The 13,450-nt window shown below is 39.3% G+C and overlaps 1 protein-coding gene across 1 annotated transcript in view; it reads left to right on the top strand.

Moving 5' to 3' along the window:
- STPG2 (sperm tail PG-rich repeat containing 2) overlaps positions 1-13,450 on the top strand; it is a 388,217-nt gene that overhangs the window by 60,381 nt on the left and 314,386 nt on the right. Inside the window, exons 8-11 of the mRNA XM_053461576.1 lie at positions 3,056-3,163; positions 5,355-5,514; positions 6,449-6,612; positions 6,854-6,946. Of these exons, the coding sequence (XP_053317551.1) occupies positions 3,056-3,163; positions 5,355-5,514; positions 6,449-6,612; positions 6,854-6,946 (525 nt within the window). The remainder of the gene's footprint in view (positions 1-3,055; positions 3,164-5,354; positions 5,515-6,448; positions 6,613-6,853; positions 6,947-13,450) is intronic.

The raw sequence follows: 13,450 nt of genomic DNA on the forward strand, positions 1-13,450 counted from the left end.
TTACATAAAGTCTTGTCCTCTGGCACATTTTACTTGCAAGGCAGACTGAATGCTTTATGATTATTATTATTATTATTATTCTAATTATATTTTTTATTTTTTTTGTCCTAGAGATGGTAACTAACTACTCATCCGCAATAGATTATATTATAATATATTATATATTAAATTCTGAGTCATTTTCATGACATTATTTTTAATCCTACATTTTGAACATTTTTTAGCGATGCAGAAAGTTGATTTAAAATATTGGCTTGACTACCCTATATACACCGGTATTTCAATGTTCTCTGCAAAAGATAACAAGAACAGTGTGCTGCTACAAAGGAAGGCACAAAGAAATTGAGGCTTAAGTGCACTAGAAAAGAAGCATTTTAAAGGCCAGTAAGCAGTGCCACTGCCATAAAACGGGAACCTTTATTATGTTCTACTTAAGGAAGCATTTTCACACACTTATCTAAAGTAAGCTTGCTTTATTTGGAGAAAATGTATTAATGTAGCAGTGCTCATATAAAAGAACTAAAAATAATACAAAGCAATAAACTAGTTCTGTTTGTTCTGTATCGACTAAAATAATTCCCTTGGTTTGTTTTTCATTATAGTTACGTAGAGCCAAGAGATGCTGCTGCTTTGTACAACAGTGATAGATAGATAGATAGATAGATAGATAGATAGATAGATAGATAGATAGATAGATAGATAGAATAAATAGATACAAGATATAGAATGTAGAATAGATAGATAGATAGATAGATAGATAGATAGATAGATAGATAGATAGACAATGCTGTTTTGCAGTCATAAGAGGAGATATATTAGTTTTGGCCCCATGCTTCTGTGGTACCATTACAACTCATTTTCACAATGCGGTGCAGTAAATATAAGTCTTGTTTTATGCACTTGGGTCTATTCACCAAGTTATGACTAATGTAACTTGACTACCATTCACACTACCATTTTTTTTAAATTATCCCATCAGTCTCCTTAACTAAAGGCATGTAAACATTACATGCTGAGTGCAAGGAGTGAACATACCAGTTATTGGCACTATTAAACAACCCATAGCTTGTTCACCTCTCCTTACATATCTTCATGGACCTCTAGGCAAACTTTGATATTTTTGACCACTTTCATCTCCTACAAACACATTATTCTTATGGCATGTGACACCACTCTCTCCCAACTCAAGTCCTACTTCTATGACCATACCTTAGCATCTCCTTCTATGGCACGTGTTCCTCTCCCTAACCACTCTTCCTTGGTGTGCCTTGTGGCTTTTGTTCTTCTCTGTCTACATCTCCTCTCTTGGACAACCGGATTATTCTTCTAGATTCGGGCACCATTTCTATGTTGATGACATGATAATCTAATGTATGTTCTAGGCCCTCAAACATTATCTGTAGAAGTTTTGCAAACTCACATTTAAAATGTGAGTTTGCTAAATATGTAACGCAAACACTTAAACCTTTCAGTGCCATTTGAAATTTTGGCAGCATTAAAGTGCAATTTATATAGTGCATATGTATATAATTTAATTAAATAACAATAATAATTATAATTGTGTTAGGGCTAAAACCTAAGCAAACGTCCAGTGGGTCTGAAATGTGCCAAGGCCCCAAAAATGCCTCCCTTTGTAGGACGGTTAGGGGCCAAGGATGTTAACTAATGCGGAATGTAGTAGTAGAGTAAGATTTATTAATAAAGGCTGTGTTACATCAGTGTTATCATTTGCAAGGTCTTTAAAGGCTCTTCTCAACTCCTCTTCCGAGTTCGGGTTGTGCGCAATGAAGGGAAGGCCTATCCAGGTGAGGTAGGGAAACCTTATGTTGTATGCCCACTATGTATAATTTGATAGTATTGGGGGGGAAATTAGTGTGGCAGAAGGTGGCAAAGGGTGTAACCAAATGTAGGGAGAGAGGTTTTGGTTTTGTTTTTTAACCGCCCTTAAACCCTGTCCTCCTCCCCTTACCCATGAGACTCCCCAACAACACTACAGTGCTTATGAAACACCATGAAGGAGAGGGTCATAAAGGGGTATAAATACTTCCTGAGACACCTCCCACAAATACACCTCCCACAAATGCCTACATTTTAAATTTCTTTATTAAATACCTGGAGTTAATTAATCTTAAAAAGTAAAACATTTTTTGCTCATACTCAGTCTGTTTTCGTTGCTTCAGCATTGCTACAAAGGTATACTTTTAAATAACCAGATCACCAGTTTTTACTGAACTTTGCTAAACTGTATCTATGTAAATAGATGGGAGCTTTAAGCTTTGAAGCTGGACAGGCAAACTGTGCTAGCCTTACCAATGTTTGTGGTTACAAAAAATATTCTAATACATACAATAATCACTAAACATTAAAATAAATAACACATGGTTACATAGATGCTTGTAAATTGAAAATAATGTTCGTTGTGAGGCTATACAATGTAACATGCGCTAAATGTGAACGTGTGGTTAAACAGTTAGCAATGAGTGTGCCCTGGGAGATGAATTGCTGTATACTTTGTATTAGTGTATCCCTTGTTCCTTTTTCATGTAATAGTGCAGGAAATAGATGGGTCATTGAATCAAGCCCATTATCTGCGCCTAATCGTAATTTAATGCACACATGCAATGTCAAGAAATCTTGATATATTTAACACAGAAAAACAATTTAACGACACTCAGATCCAAATACATGCATTAAATAAATACGAGGCTTTAGTACTTTATTATAGACGAAGTATGTAAGGTCACCTGCTACATCAGGGCACACCACACCATAGATGGTGGGCTGTAACTGAGATACAATGTTACTTAGTTCCGGCAACATGAATAGGACTTGAACTTTTGGGACCTCAGTGATTTCTTCTTTAGATGACTTTAAGAAGAAAATGTTGTGACCCTCAATTCTGTTCTGCATTGTTCCAATAAAAGGTATCAATTAAAAATGCCATCTTCAAGTGGACTTTATCTATTGTTATTCATAACATCGTCATGTGTTAGAAAATGCTGCCTTTACACAACAGTAACAGTCTTGATCAAATTGTGATGTTTCATATTTACAGGGTGTACCTGGGCCAGGAAACTATGACATTATACGTCAGTTTGAAAAAGAACAAAGACTTTCAAAATCTGCAAATATTCCACAACCACCATTTCTATCAAAAGCTGAAGTAAGACAGAGCAAAAACCTTTTCTGACTATGTTAAAGGATCATTTTAATTTAGTTAAACCTAATTCTAATAGAACATATGTATGATGTGTTTTTAGTGGAAGTGTTTCACTGTTTAATTTATTTTACAAAGTACATACCAAAATGACGGCAAATCTTTTGGCGAGACCTATCTAATCCTAACAAGCAATACAGCCATTTTAGGATTAAATAGCAATATTTGACCATATAGTCAATATTTATGCCTCAATAGATGCTTTTAAATAGTGTTTTTTGGGTGTGCTCTGGTTTCTTGCTTTTATGTGTATACATTATACATTTGATATGATATACACTATATGGACACAAGTATTGGGACACACATCTTAATTATTGAATTCAGTTGCAATCAATCCCATTGCCACAGGTGGAGAGCTCTGTGAGTTCAAGTGTGGTTTTGTGCTATAATGGGCCTTTGTAATAAGTCAGTTTGTGAAATTTCATCCTTGCTAGATATTCCACAGTCAACTATAAGTGGTATTATTGGAAAGTGGAAGCATTTGAGAACAGCAGCAACTCAGCCAAGAAGCAGGAGATGACGTTAAGTCACAGTTCAAGGTCACTGAGTGCTGAGGCGCATGGTGCGTAAAAGTCGCCAACGCTCTGCTGATGCCATAGCTGAAGAGTTCTAAACTTCCACTGGCATTAATATCAGCACATAAACTGCAGCTGCATGCAAGCCTCACATCACCAAGTACAATGCCAACCATCGGTTTAAGTGGTGTAAAGCACACCACCAGGACTCAGGAGCAGTGGAAACGTGTTCTGTGGAGAGACAAATCCCACTTCACTGTCTAATGGGTTTGGTGGATGCCAGGAGAATGTTACCTGCATGCATTCTGCAAACTGTAAAGTTTGCGGGAGGAAAGAAAACTTTCAGTGTAGGGAAATCTTAATGCTTCAGCATACCAAGACATTGTGAACAACACTGGTACAATGCTTCCAACCTTTTGGGAACCGTTTGGGGAAGGACCTTTTCTATTCCAGCATGTCTGTCCCCCAGTGCACAAAGCAAGGTCCATAAAGACATGGCTGGATGAGTTTGGTGTGGAACAACTTGGCTGGCCCACAAAGAGCCCTGACCTCAACCCCATTGAACACCTTTGGGATGAACTTGAACAGAGATTGCGAGCCGGGCCTTCTCGTCCAACATCAGTGCCTGACCTCACAAATGCTCTGCCGGATGGGCAAAGATTACCACAGAAACACTCCAAACTCTTGTGGAAAGCCTTCCTAGAAGAGTGGAAGTCGTTATAGCTGCAAAGAGGGGACATATTAATGTCTATGTATTTAGAATGCGATGTCATAAATGTCCCTGTTGGTGTAACGGTCAACTGTCTATATAGTGTATCTTAAATGTCGAAATCTGTTGGTAAAAGGTTATTATAGACAAATTAACAAAAAGATGCAAGTGAAAACGTTTAGTGCAACATGAAGCAGAAGACCACATACAGTCATAGAGCGGGGTCACTGAGTGGTGAGGCGCATGGTGCGTAAAAGTAGCCACTCTGTAACCACTCTGCTGATTCCATAGCTGAAGAGTTCCAAACTTCCATTGGCATTAATAGCAGCACCAAAACTGTGTGGCAGGAGCTTCATGGAGTGGGTTTCCATGGCCGAGCAGCTTGATGCAAGCCCCACATCACAAAGTTCAACGCCATAGAGTGGATAGAGTGGTGCCCGCCGCCACTGGACTCTGGAGCAGTGGAAATGTGTTGTGTGGCGAGATGAATCATTTTTCTCTGTTTGGTATTCCGATGGGCGAGTCTGGGTTTTTGCGGATGCCAAGAGAATGTTACCTGCCTGACTGCATTGTGCCAACTGTAAAGTTTGGTGGATGAGGGATTGCTGGTCCAATATTTTTGTCCATATAGTGTGTGTGTGTGTATATATATATATATATACAGGCATGTTTAACTGGCATTTTCATGCACATTATAGTTAAGCCTCCAAACAGACTGTACACTCTGTGCATGGGAATAGTTTTTGTGTTCTTGTGCAGGGGTGCCTTACAAGAGTGTTAGTTTTATTAAACTGTTCTACAGATCTTTCACGTGGGGTTTAAATTAATGTCACCAAATGATTCTGTTGGCAAAGCAATAGCTGGTTATTTTTAAAGTCTTTCATCAGCATTTTGTTATCTGCTACACTAGAGATTTCTACCTGTGAAATCAATCACCCCAGCCCCGGGCACATATAATGAACAGCGAACAGCTTTTGAGTCCTTGAAGAAAACATCAAGTTTTGCACAGACTCCGTTTGGCCAAACTGCAGCTCGATTTACTAAAGAGTCAAGGCTGCAAAAAACACCAGGTACGCAATTCATCTAAGAACCAGTTACTATAACGTTCATAACTGTAATATATATATATATTTTTATTACAAAAAGGTAGACTTTTGACCAATTAACAAATACCTTAGCGATATTGAATAATATTGTTCAATATGAACCTACGTAAGACCTAAAGAAGACGTCAGTGGAAAATAATGTATCAGTAACTACAATTGTAACCCCTCCAAAAATATTCACAATCAAATCTAATTTTAGTAGACGTGTCGACATTGTCATCTGAATCTGCAGATCTCAAGGATATATGTCACAAAATGTGTTTATAGACTATTTTGCACGACACAACTTTCTAACTGCACTATTTTTGCCAAATTCCAAGTAATTAAGATAAAATAAATAAGGTAAATGAAATAATTTGTGATTTTAATGCAGTATTTGACCTACTACAGTGTGTGTAGTTGTTCTTGGCTGTTTCGTTCCAAAAACGCTACACAATGGTTATAAATCTTGCCAGTTTTTCTTTTTAAACCATAAATGAGGAAAACAAGCAGCAGAAAATAATGTTTAACTGAAAAATAATTACATTTCATCTTAACCACCTACTCCAAATCTCTTATGAGAAAAAGGTACCCTACGGGCAAACATTTTTGCATATCCTCCTAGAATTTGCTTATAATTTGGCAACCGAACAATTGTGAGAATGATAATAACACGTATCCTAATATTTTATGTTGCATCAACGATTTTACTTGCTCTCATTAACCTTTTTTCATTTTTTTATTATAATTTCATACTCAGTGCTTCACGGAGCCTGCAGTTAACATAATTAGCACTAATGATCAGCATGTGCTATATCCAAAGTGGTTTATTTATACCTATTGAGTTATTAAAAGGAAAACCTGCAAACTTTCTGTATTTAGCAAAACAGAATGAATAAGTAAACTTTTTTTTTTTTAGGTCCAGGATCTTATAATATCTTCAATTATGGAATTGCAAGAGACATAATGAAAAAAGCTAACCTCGACAGTGCCAGAAATGGAGGACTTGGATCATCTGCTGCTCGGGCACCTTCTATATCAAAGCGTGATGTGATCTCAACACCAGGTCCAGCTCACTATGTTGTAAGTTAAATAACACATACAGCAGCTGCAGTATATGTTACAAGCTTCTAACCATTTTCATTCCGTTTCCTAAATAATGTCATTCTTAATAAATAAAATATGTTACTAAATCGGTAGATGATCTATTGAATTTAATAGGGACTCTTTATAGGAGTTAAGCTCGTGGAGGAAATGATATAATGGTATAATAATATACAGACAGAGTACTTATCTCATGTTTCCCTTTATTTCTGTTTTTTAGGTCAAGGACAAAATCGCAGAGCCATACAAGCATCGAACTTCTTCTGTATTTTCGTCAGGAACAGAGAGGCTGATATTGAATACAGAGTTGAAGGTAAAGTATGCCATAATCTATACACCTTTCACGCTAAATAATATGCATTTATTGTGTTTCATATGGGCAGTTTTTATTAATTCATTAGACAGGGCTATTTAGCTGGAGGGAAAAAAAAACAACATTTGGGCCTCAAGGCTTTTATGCATCCCTACACATTCATGTAAAATCCATAGATTCTGTTGTATGACATCAATAATTTAATAAGGCCCCAAGCAGCACTGAATGATACACACACACACAAAAGCAAGCTAGACATTATTGACTTTTGGGAAAAAATAGAATCATTAAAACAAAATAAATACACTTAAAAGATATCCTCACAGAAATAAACTCCACAATAAACAATTCAACAGTGTCTGAAAAGCAGCAGCAGAATATAACATTTCCTATTGTTCTTCCAGTTCTTGTCCCAGTAGGGGACTCTTTCTTCTTTGTCTTGAGCTAATGTCAAAGCTATCGTTTTACGAAATACTGAATTCTGGGTGAATGGTATCTTCTCTGGTTGGCTATAAGTCTCAGAATCTGATCTGAGAGGTTAGCATCTTGTAGCTTAGCAACAAAGAAGTGTTTAAAGTCTTCACACCGTACTAGAAGAACAAGTCGGATACTTGAAGGATCTCTAGAGCTTCTCTGTAACATTTGAGCAGAAGCGGCAGAGTTTAATGAGAAATAGTATCTCTTGTGGCCATATTTTGTTTTTCTGCTTTATGCTATGCAGCTTAAACGGTTATATACTTTATAGCAATTACCATAAACAATACACTGGTTTTGTTTGTAACGGCTTCAAAATGCACATTGCCCTTAAAATTGCCCATGTTTTTATAAATCAGCTAGAAATTGATAATCTTCAACAAAGGGACACTCCAGCCATCATATGCACTTTACTGCATGTAATAACTGAGGGTCTCTTTTAAATCATCTACTGCTTGCCAGTGTGTACTTGCAGTATACTCACCACCAGCCAATCTAATGAAACCCATCACAGAAAACACTCCCATTGATGTAAACCAAATATAACTGGTATAAAAAATCAGACAACTGAATAGGCAGTGTGCTGCAGTTCTGAATTCTTTCCATTCTTTCCATATAAGACGATCCTATGTATAAGACCCACCTTAATTTTGGGGCCCCGGAATTTGAAAAAAAAAATGTATTACATAGTTATTGAACTCAAGTTTTATTTATCATAAAATTCATACTCATCATCCTCATCACTCCCATCCATTAATTGCCTTTAAATGAACCCTAAAGACCCCATCAACCACAACTGCCCCTAAATTAGCCATAAAGACCCCATCAACCATAACTGCTCCTAAATTAACCCTAAAGGCCTCATTAACCATAACTGCCCCTAAATTAACCCTAAAGGCCTCATTAACCATAACTGCCCCTAAATTAACACTAAACACCCTATTAACCATAACTGCCCCTAAATTAACCCTTAAGACCCCATCAACCATAGCTGCCCTAAGTTAACCCTAAACACCCCATTAACCATAACTTCCCCTAAATTAACCCCCACCTCCCCTAACTTTCAGCAGCCCAAATATTAATGTTATACTTCCTGTTAGATGAGTTGCTGAGCCATGTGGACGCTATAAGAAAAGGGGCGGGGCCACTTGTCAGTGTGACTCTAGGGAGGGACTGTTAATCAGAAAGGGGCGGGACCAATTGTCAGTGTGACTGCAGGGAGGGACTGGGAAGTAGTATCTGTAATCTACAACCACTGTATAAGACGCACCTAGTTTTTAGACCCCACATTTTTTGAAAAAGGGGCATCTTATACATGGGGAAATACGGTAATTACAACCTACTTTATTATGTGTTCTTCATTGGTCAAGTTGCATGGTCTACAGGAGTATCATTGTACAAATAAAAACAAATCCTTGTTGTATTTTATTATCACATTTTGTTTACATTCCTGCAGCTGAAAATATATTTTTAATTACTACACTTATAACTTTTAATAAGAAGTAATTTAAATTTGATTTTCACTTTTAATATAATTGTTCAGCTCTTTTGAAGAACAGTTTAAAAGAACACTTCAGAACCCCCCCATCATGTAATATGCAGATTGGAATCTAATTAGAATGGACCCCAGTGCATTTTAATGCAAGCAATTTTTGAACAAAGTATTTATTCAATGAGAGCTAAACCTGAATACACACAAGCTGAGCGTGTTACACTTCATGCTAAAGTACAAACAGGCAGAGGAGGAGGAAAATAAGACAATAGATTGTAAGCAAACAAGAGTAATACCCTCTTCTTCTTCTTTACCAGTGTGTCTTATGTTTGTTCATGTTATTGTTCATTTTGTATTTTTCCATAATTGTAAGAGCACCGTAGAGTCTGCTGGAACTCTATAAGCAAAATATAAAAATAAAATAAAATAAAAAACACTAAGCAATTTGATCTGGTAAAGTACACTGAATTCAATATAAAATTAACACTAGTATGCATTAAAAATATATAATATATAAAATTAGAAACTGAACTTCATAAAGTTATTTAGTTTACTTAGTGGGTGAAGGTCCCACATCCACTTCTTATCCATCATTTAATAATTGTACCAAAGCCATAGTTTTAGCTAAAAAAAAGAATACCGAAAGATCCCATGGTATTGTATAACATTTAGTAAAAAGAACCGTTTTAACTGTAACTAAACAAGTTAAAGAGTATATTCAAGCAAATGCATTTGCAGTGAAAAGTAATAAAAGAAATATTACTGAAATTATCTCTGGCACAGCCATATGCAACAGATGATAACAATTCTTTGAACTGGCCTGCAGCTAAACATTGCTTTACAAGTTAATCCTATTTATACTTTTTCAGAAGAATCGAAAATGACATTTTAGCTCTGCTTCTATAAACTCATTTTAATTGTTTTAGTTTTTTCCCGAAGGAACAATTATTCATCTATAAAATGCTAGGCCATGCAGATTGCTTTAGCTGGCATGGTGTTGAATTGTTTTAACACATTTTCTTTTGAATAAATGAAAGATAATCCAGAAGTCTGCAAGCCACGGGAAAACAAATCTTACATCAATACATTTGGTTCCATTTGTAAACTTTTGGGCCTTTGGTGTCTTTTCTTTCTATTAGCTCGAGGTAAACACAAATAGAATATTGTGCAGACTTGTACGCTATAATTTGTTGTATTAGTGTTGGTTTAAAAACAATCAAGTTTGGCAGCTTGGTTTTCATAAATTTAAAGTTTTGTTATATGGAAAAGTAATTCCCATAAAGCAGGCATGTCCAAAGTCCGGCCCGCGGGCCAATTGCGGCCCGCGTTCCGGACTGATACGGCCCCCAGGTGAGCCACGGGACTTGGCGTCATCAGCCGGCGCAGGGAGAAGGAAAGCGCGAGATTTGGGCTTTCCTTCTCCCTGCGCCGGCACACACAGCCACAGGGGCATCGGATGAAGAAATTGTGTAGGGGAGGGTTAGATTTCAACCCTCGTCTACAGTAACTTTAAACAGGGTTGAAATCTAACCCTCCCCCAGTAGCGTACCGAGCGGGGGGCGGTCCGCACCGGGTGCCGCTCATCAGAGGGGTGCCAACTTGCCGGCACCCGGCTCTCCTCCAGAGACGGACAGTAATGTCCGCCGCTGGAGGAGCAGGCTCGCAAGGGAGCGGTATCGGAGGTCTTTAACAGACCACCGGCTCCCTTGAGTGATTTTAAGCCGGTTCAAGGATTTCCCTTGAACCTGGCTTAAAATCACTCAAGGGAGCCGGAGGTCTGTTAAAGACCTCCGATACTGCTCCCTTGCGATCCGCGCGGCAACAGCTGTTGTGCGCCGGGGTTTGTTGTCAGATCCCGGCGCACAACACTGAAGCCGCACCCACCGCTGTCCGTGCCCTCTGAACCCCGTGCCTTCGGAAGAAGAAGGAAGAACTGAAGAAGAAGAGGAGCGAAGAGCAGGAAAAGGAGCTGTAAGGAGAAAAGAGGAAAGGTAGGAAAGCATACAGTGAGAGTGTATTGGTGTATGTGTGTGGATTGGTGTATGTGTGTGTGGATTGGTGTATGTGTGTGGATTGGTATGTGTGTGTGGATTGGTGTATGTGTGTGTGGATTGGTGTATGTGTGTGGATTGGTATGTGTGTGGATTGGTATGTGTGTGTGGATTGGTGTATGTGTGTGTGGATTGGTGTATGTGTGTGGATTAGTATATGTGTGGATTAGTATATGTGTGTGGATTAGTATATGTGTGTGGATTGGTATGTGTGTGTGGATTGGTATGTGCGTGTGGATTGGTATGTGCGTGTGGATTGGTATGTGCGTGTGGATTGGTATGCGTGTGGATTGGTAAATGTGTGAGAGTGATGGGTGTTATGCTGTACCATTTCCAATGTATTTTTCATTATATAATTATGCTCTAAAGTACATCATAACTCCCATCACTCTATACTGTTCCATACAGTGGCAGAGCTGGGAGACCGAGGCCTTGCACCCCCACCGCAGGGCTCCTGAAAGGTAAGTGAACTTCAAAGAGGGAGAGGGTAGATAGTTAGGAGGGGTAGATAGGGAGAAGGGAGTGAGAAGGGGTAGATAGGGCAGAAGGGAGCGAGAAGGGGTAGATAAGGCAATCATACTCCTATCATGCCAAGTCTGCGAGTGCCTACTGGAATCTGGGTATGCCTGGGCATGATAGGAATGTGATTGCTGTTAACAATTATATATATATATATTGTTATTTAATTGTTTTGTCCTATTTTGGTGTGTTACTTACTTTAAATAAAAGTGTTAGATTTTTTTTATGGTGTGTGGGGGGGGTCATATTCAGTTTCGGCCAGGTAGTTTTAAAGTGTGTGTGTGTGTGTGTGGGGGTGCCACATACAGGATCCGCCCCGGGTGCCAAATACTCTAGGTACGCCCCTGCCCTCCCCTACACAATTTCTTCATCAGATGCCCTTGTGGCTGTGTGTGCCGGCGCAGGGAGAAGGAAAGCCCAAATCTTGCGATCTCGGACGTCGCTAGATTTGGGCTTTCCTTCTCCCTGCGCCGGCACACACAGCCACAAGGGCATCTGATGAAGAAATTGTAGGCAGTGGCGGAACTACCGGGGTCACGACTGCGACCGGGCCCTGGAGTTCTGCCAGTCAGTGGGGCCCAAGGGGTGCCGAGCGGTTGCTGAAAACGACCGCTCGGCACCTCTTGGGCCCCCCTGACTGACAGAAATCCAGGACTCCTCTGCTCGCCGTCGCTGCCACCGCCGCCTGCCTCTGCGCTGCCCAGAGTGCAGTGTTGGAAGCGTGAGTGCCGGCGCTTCACGCTGATATGTGAGAAGGAGGGGTAGGGAGGAAGAGGGGAGATTGTGAGAAGGAGGGGTAGGGAGGAAGAGGGGAGATTGTGAGAAGGAGGGGTAGGGAGGTAGAGGGGAGATTGTGAGAAGGAGGGGTAGGGAGGAAGAGGGGAGATTGTGAGAAGGAGGGGTAGGGAGGAAGAGGGGAGATTGTGAGAAGGGGGGTAGGGAGGGAGAGGGGAGATTGTGAGAAGGGGAGGGAGAGGGGAGATTGTGAGAAGGGGGTAGGGAGGGGAGATAGTGAGAAAGGGATAGAAGTGGTATGCTGTTTTCAATAAACTTTGCATAAAATAGTTAATTTGCATTTAATTTTAATGGTTCAGAAAATGTCAGGCAAAATGGTCGGCCCTCGCACATGTTCACTTCATCAAATCTGGCACTCTTCGAAAAAAGTTTGGACATGCCTGCCATAAAGGAATGTACTCTAATTCTAAGTGTACTGAATATGTTGTCTTACTGAATCTATGGCCTATACATCAGCTGTTCAATAGATATACTAGGAAAAGTCAGAGATGTTCTTATTCTATAATGATGAGTCATGAGAAAAACTGTCTATAATCCACCCAATGCTGTGGTCAACGGTGTATAAGGTACCAAGCATATGCTGACAATGGAGCCCATGTCTAATGGAGGTCTGTACCTTCTTCAGCACAGATATTCATGCTCCCTCTTCATGCTACACTCAACCTCAGAGAGCCATGATATGATGTCTTCTGCTGGCTCGGAGCCTCAGATGGCAGCAAGTGGCGGAATGCAGGTCCGTGTCAATAGAGATACAGACCTTGCTCTGCTCTCTCTAAAACTTTTTGGACCTTTCTGAGAAGATTTCTGATCTTACCAACTTGTATTGTAACAGCACCAGGATATTGTCCACTACTATGTACAAACGATATAGGGTTTGGGTATTTTTAGTATTATGAAAACTATTTTAAAGAAAACAGTGGCTACCATCAATTTATTCTCATTTATGCATTTTCTAGTCAGTGATCATGATTTGAAATTCTTCAGTTTTCCAACTGGCTGAAAACATCAATACAGTGGGGCAAAAAAATATTTAGTCAGCCACCAATTGTGCAAGTTCTCCCACTTCCAAAGATGAGAGAGGCCTGTAATTTTCACCATAGGTACACTTCAACTATGAGAGACAGAATGAGACAACAAAGTCCATTAATCACATTGTCTGATTTTTAAAGAATT

Source organism: Spea bombifrons, chromosome 1, assembly GCF_027358695.1.
Source record: "Spea bombifrons isolate aSpeBom1 chromosome 1, aSpeBom1.2.pri, whole genome shotgun sequence".
NCBI lineage: Eukaryota > Metazoa > Chordata > Amphibia > Anura > Pelobatidae > Spea > Spea bombifrons.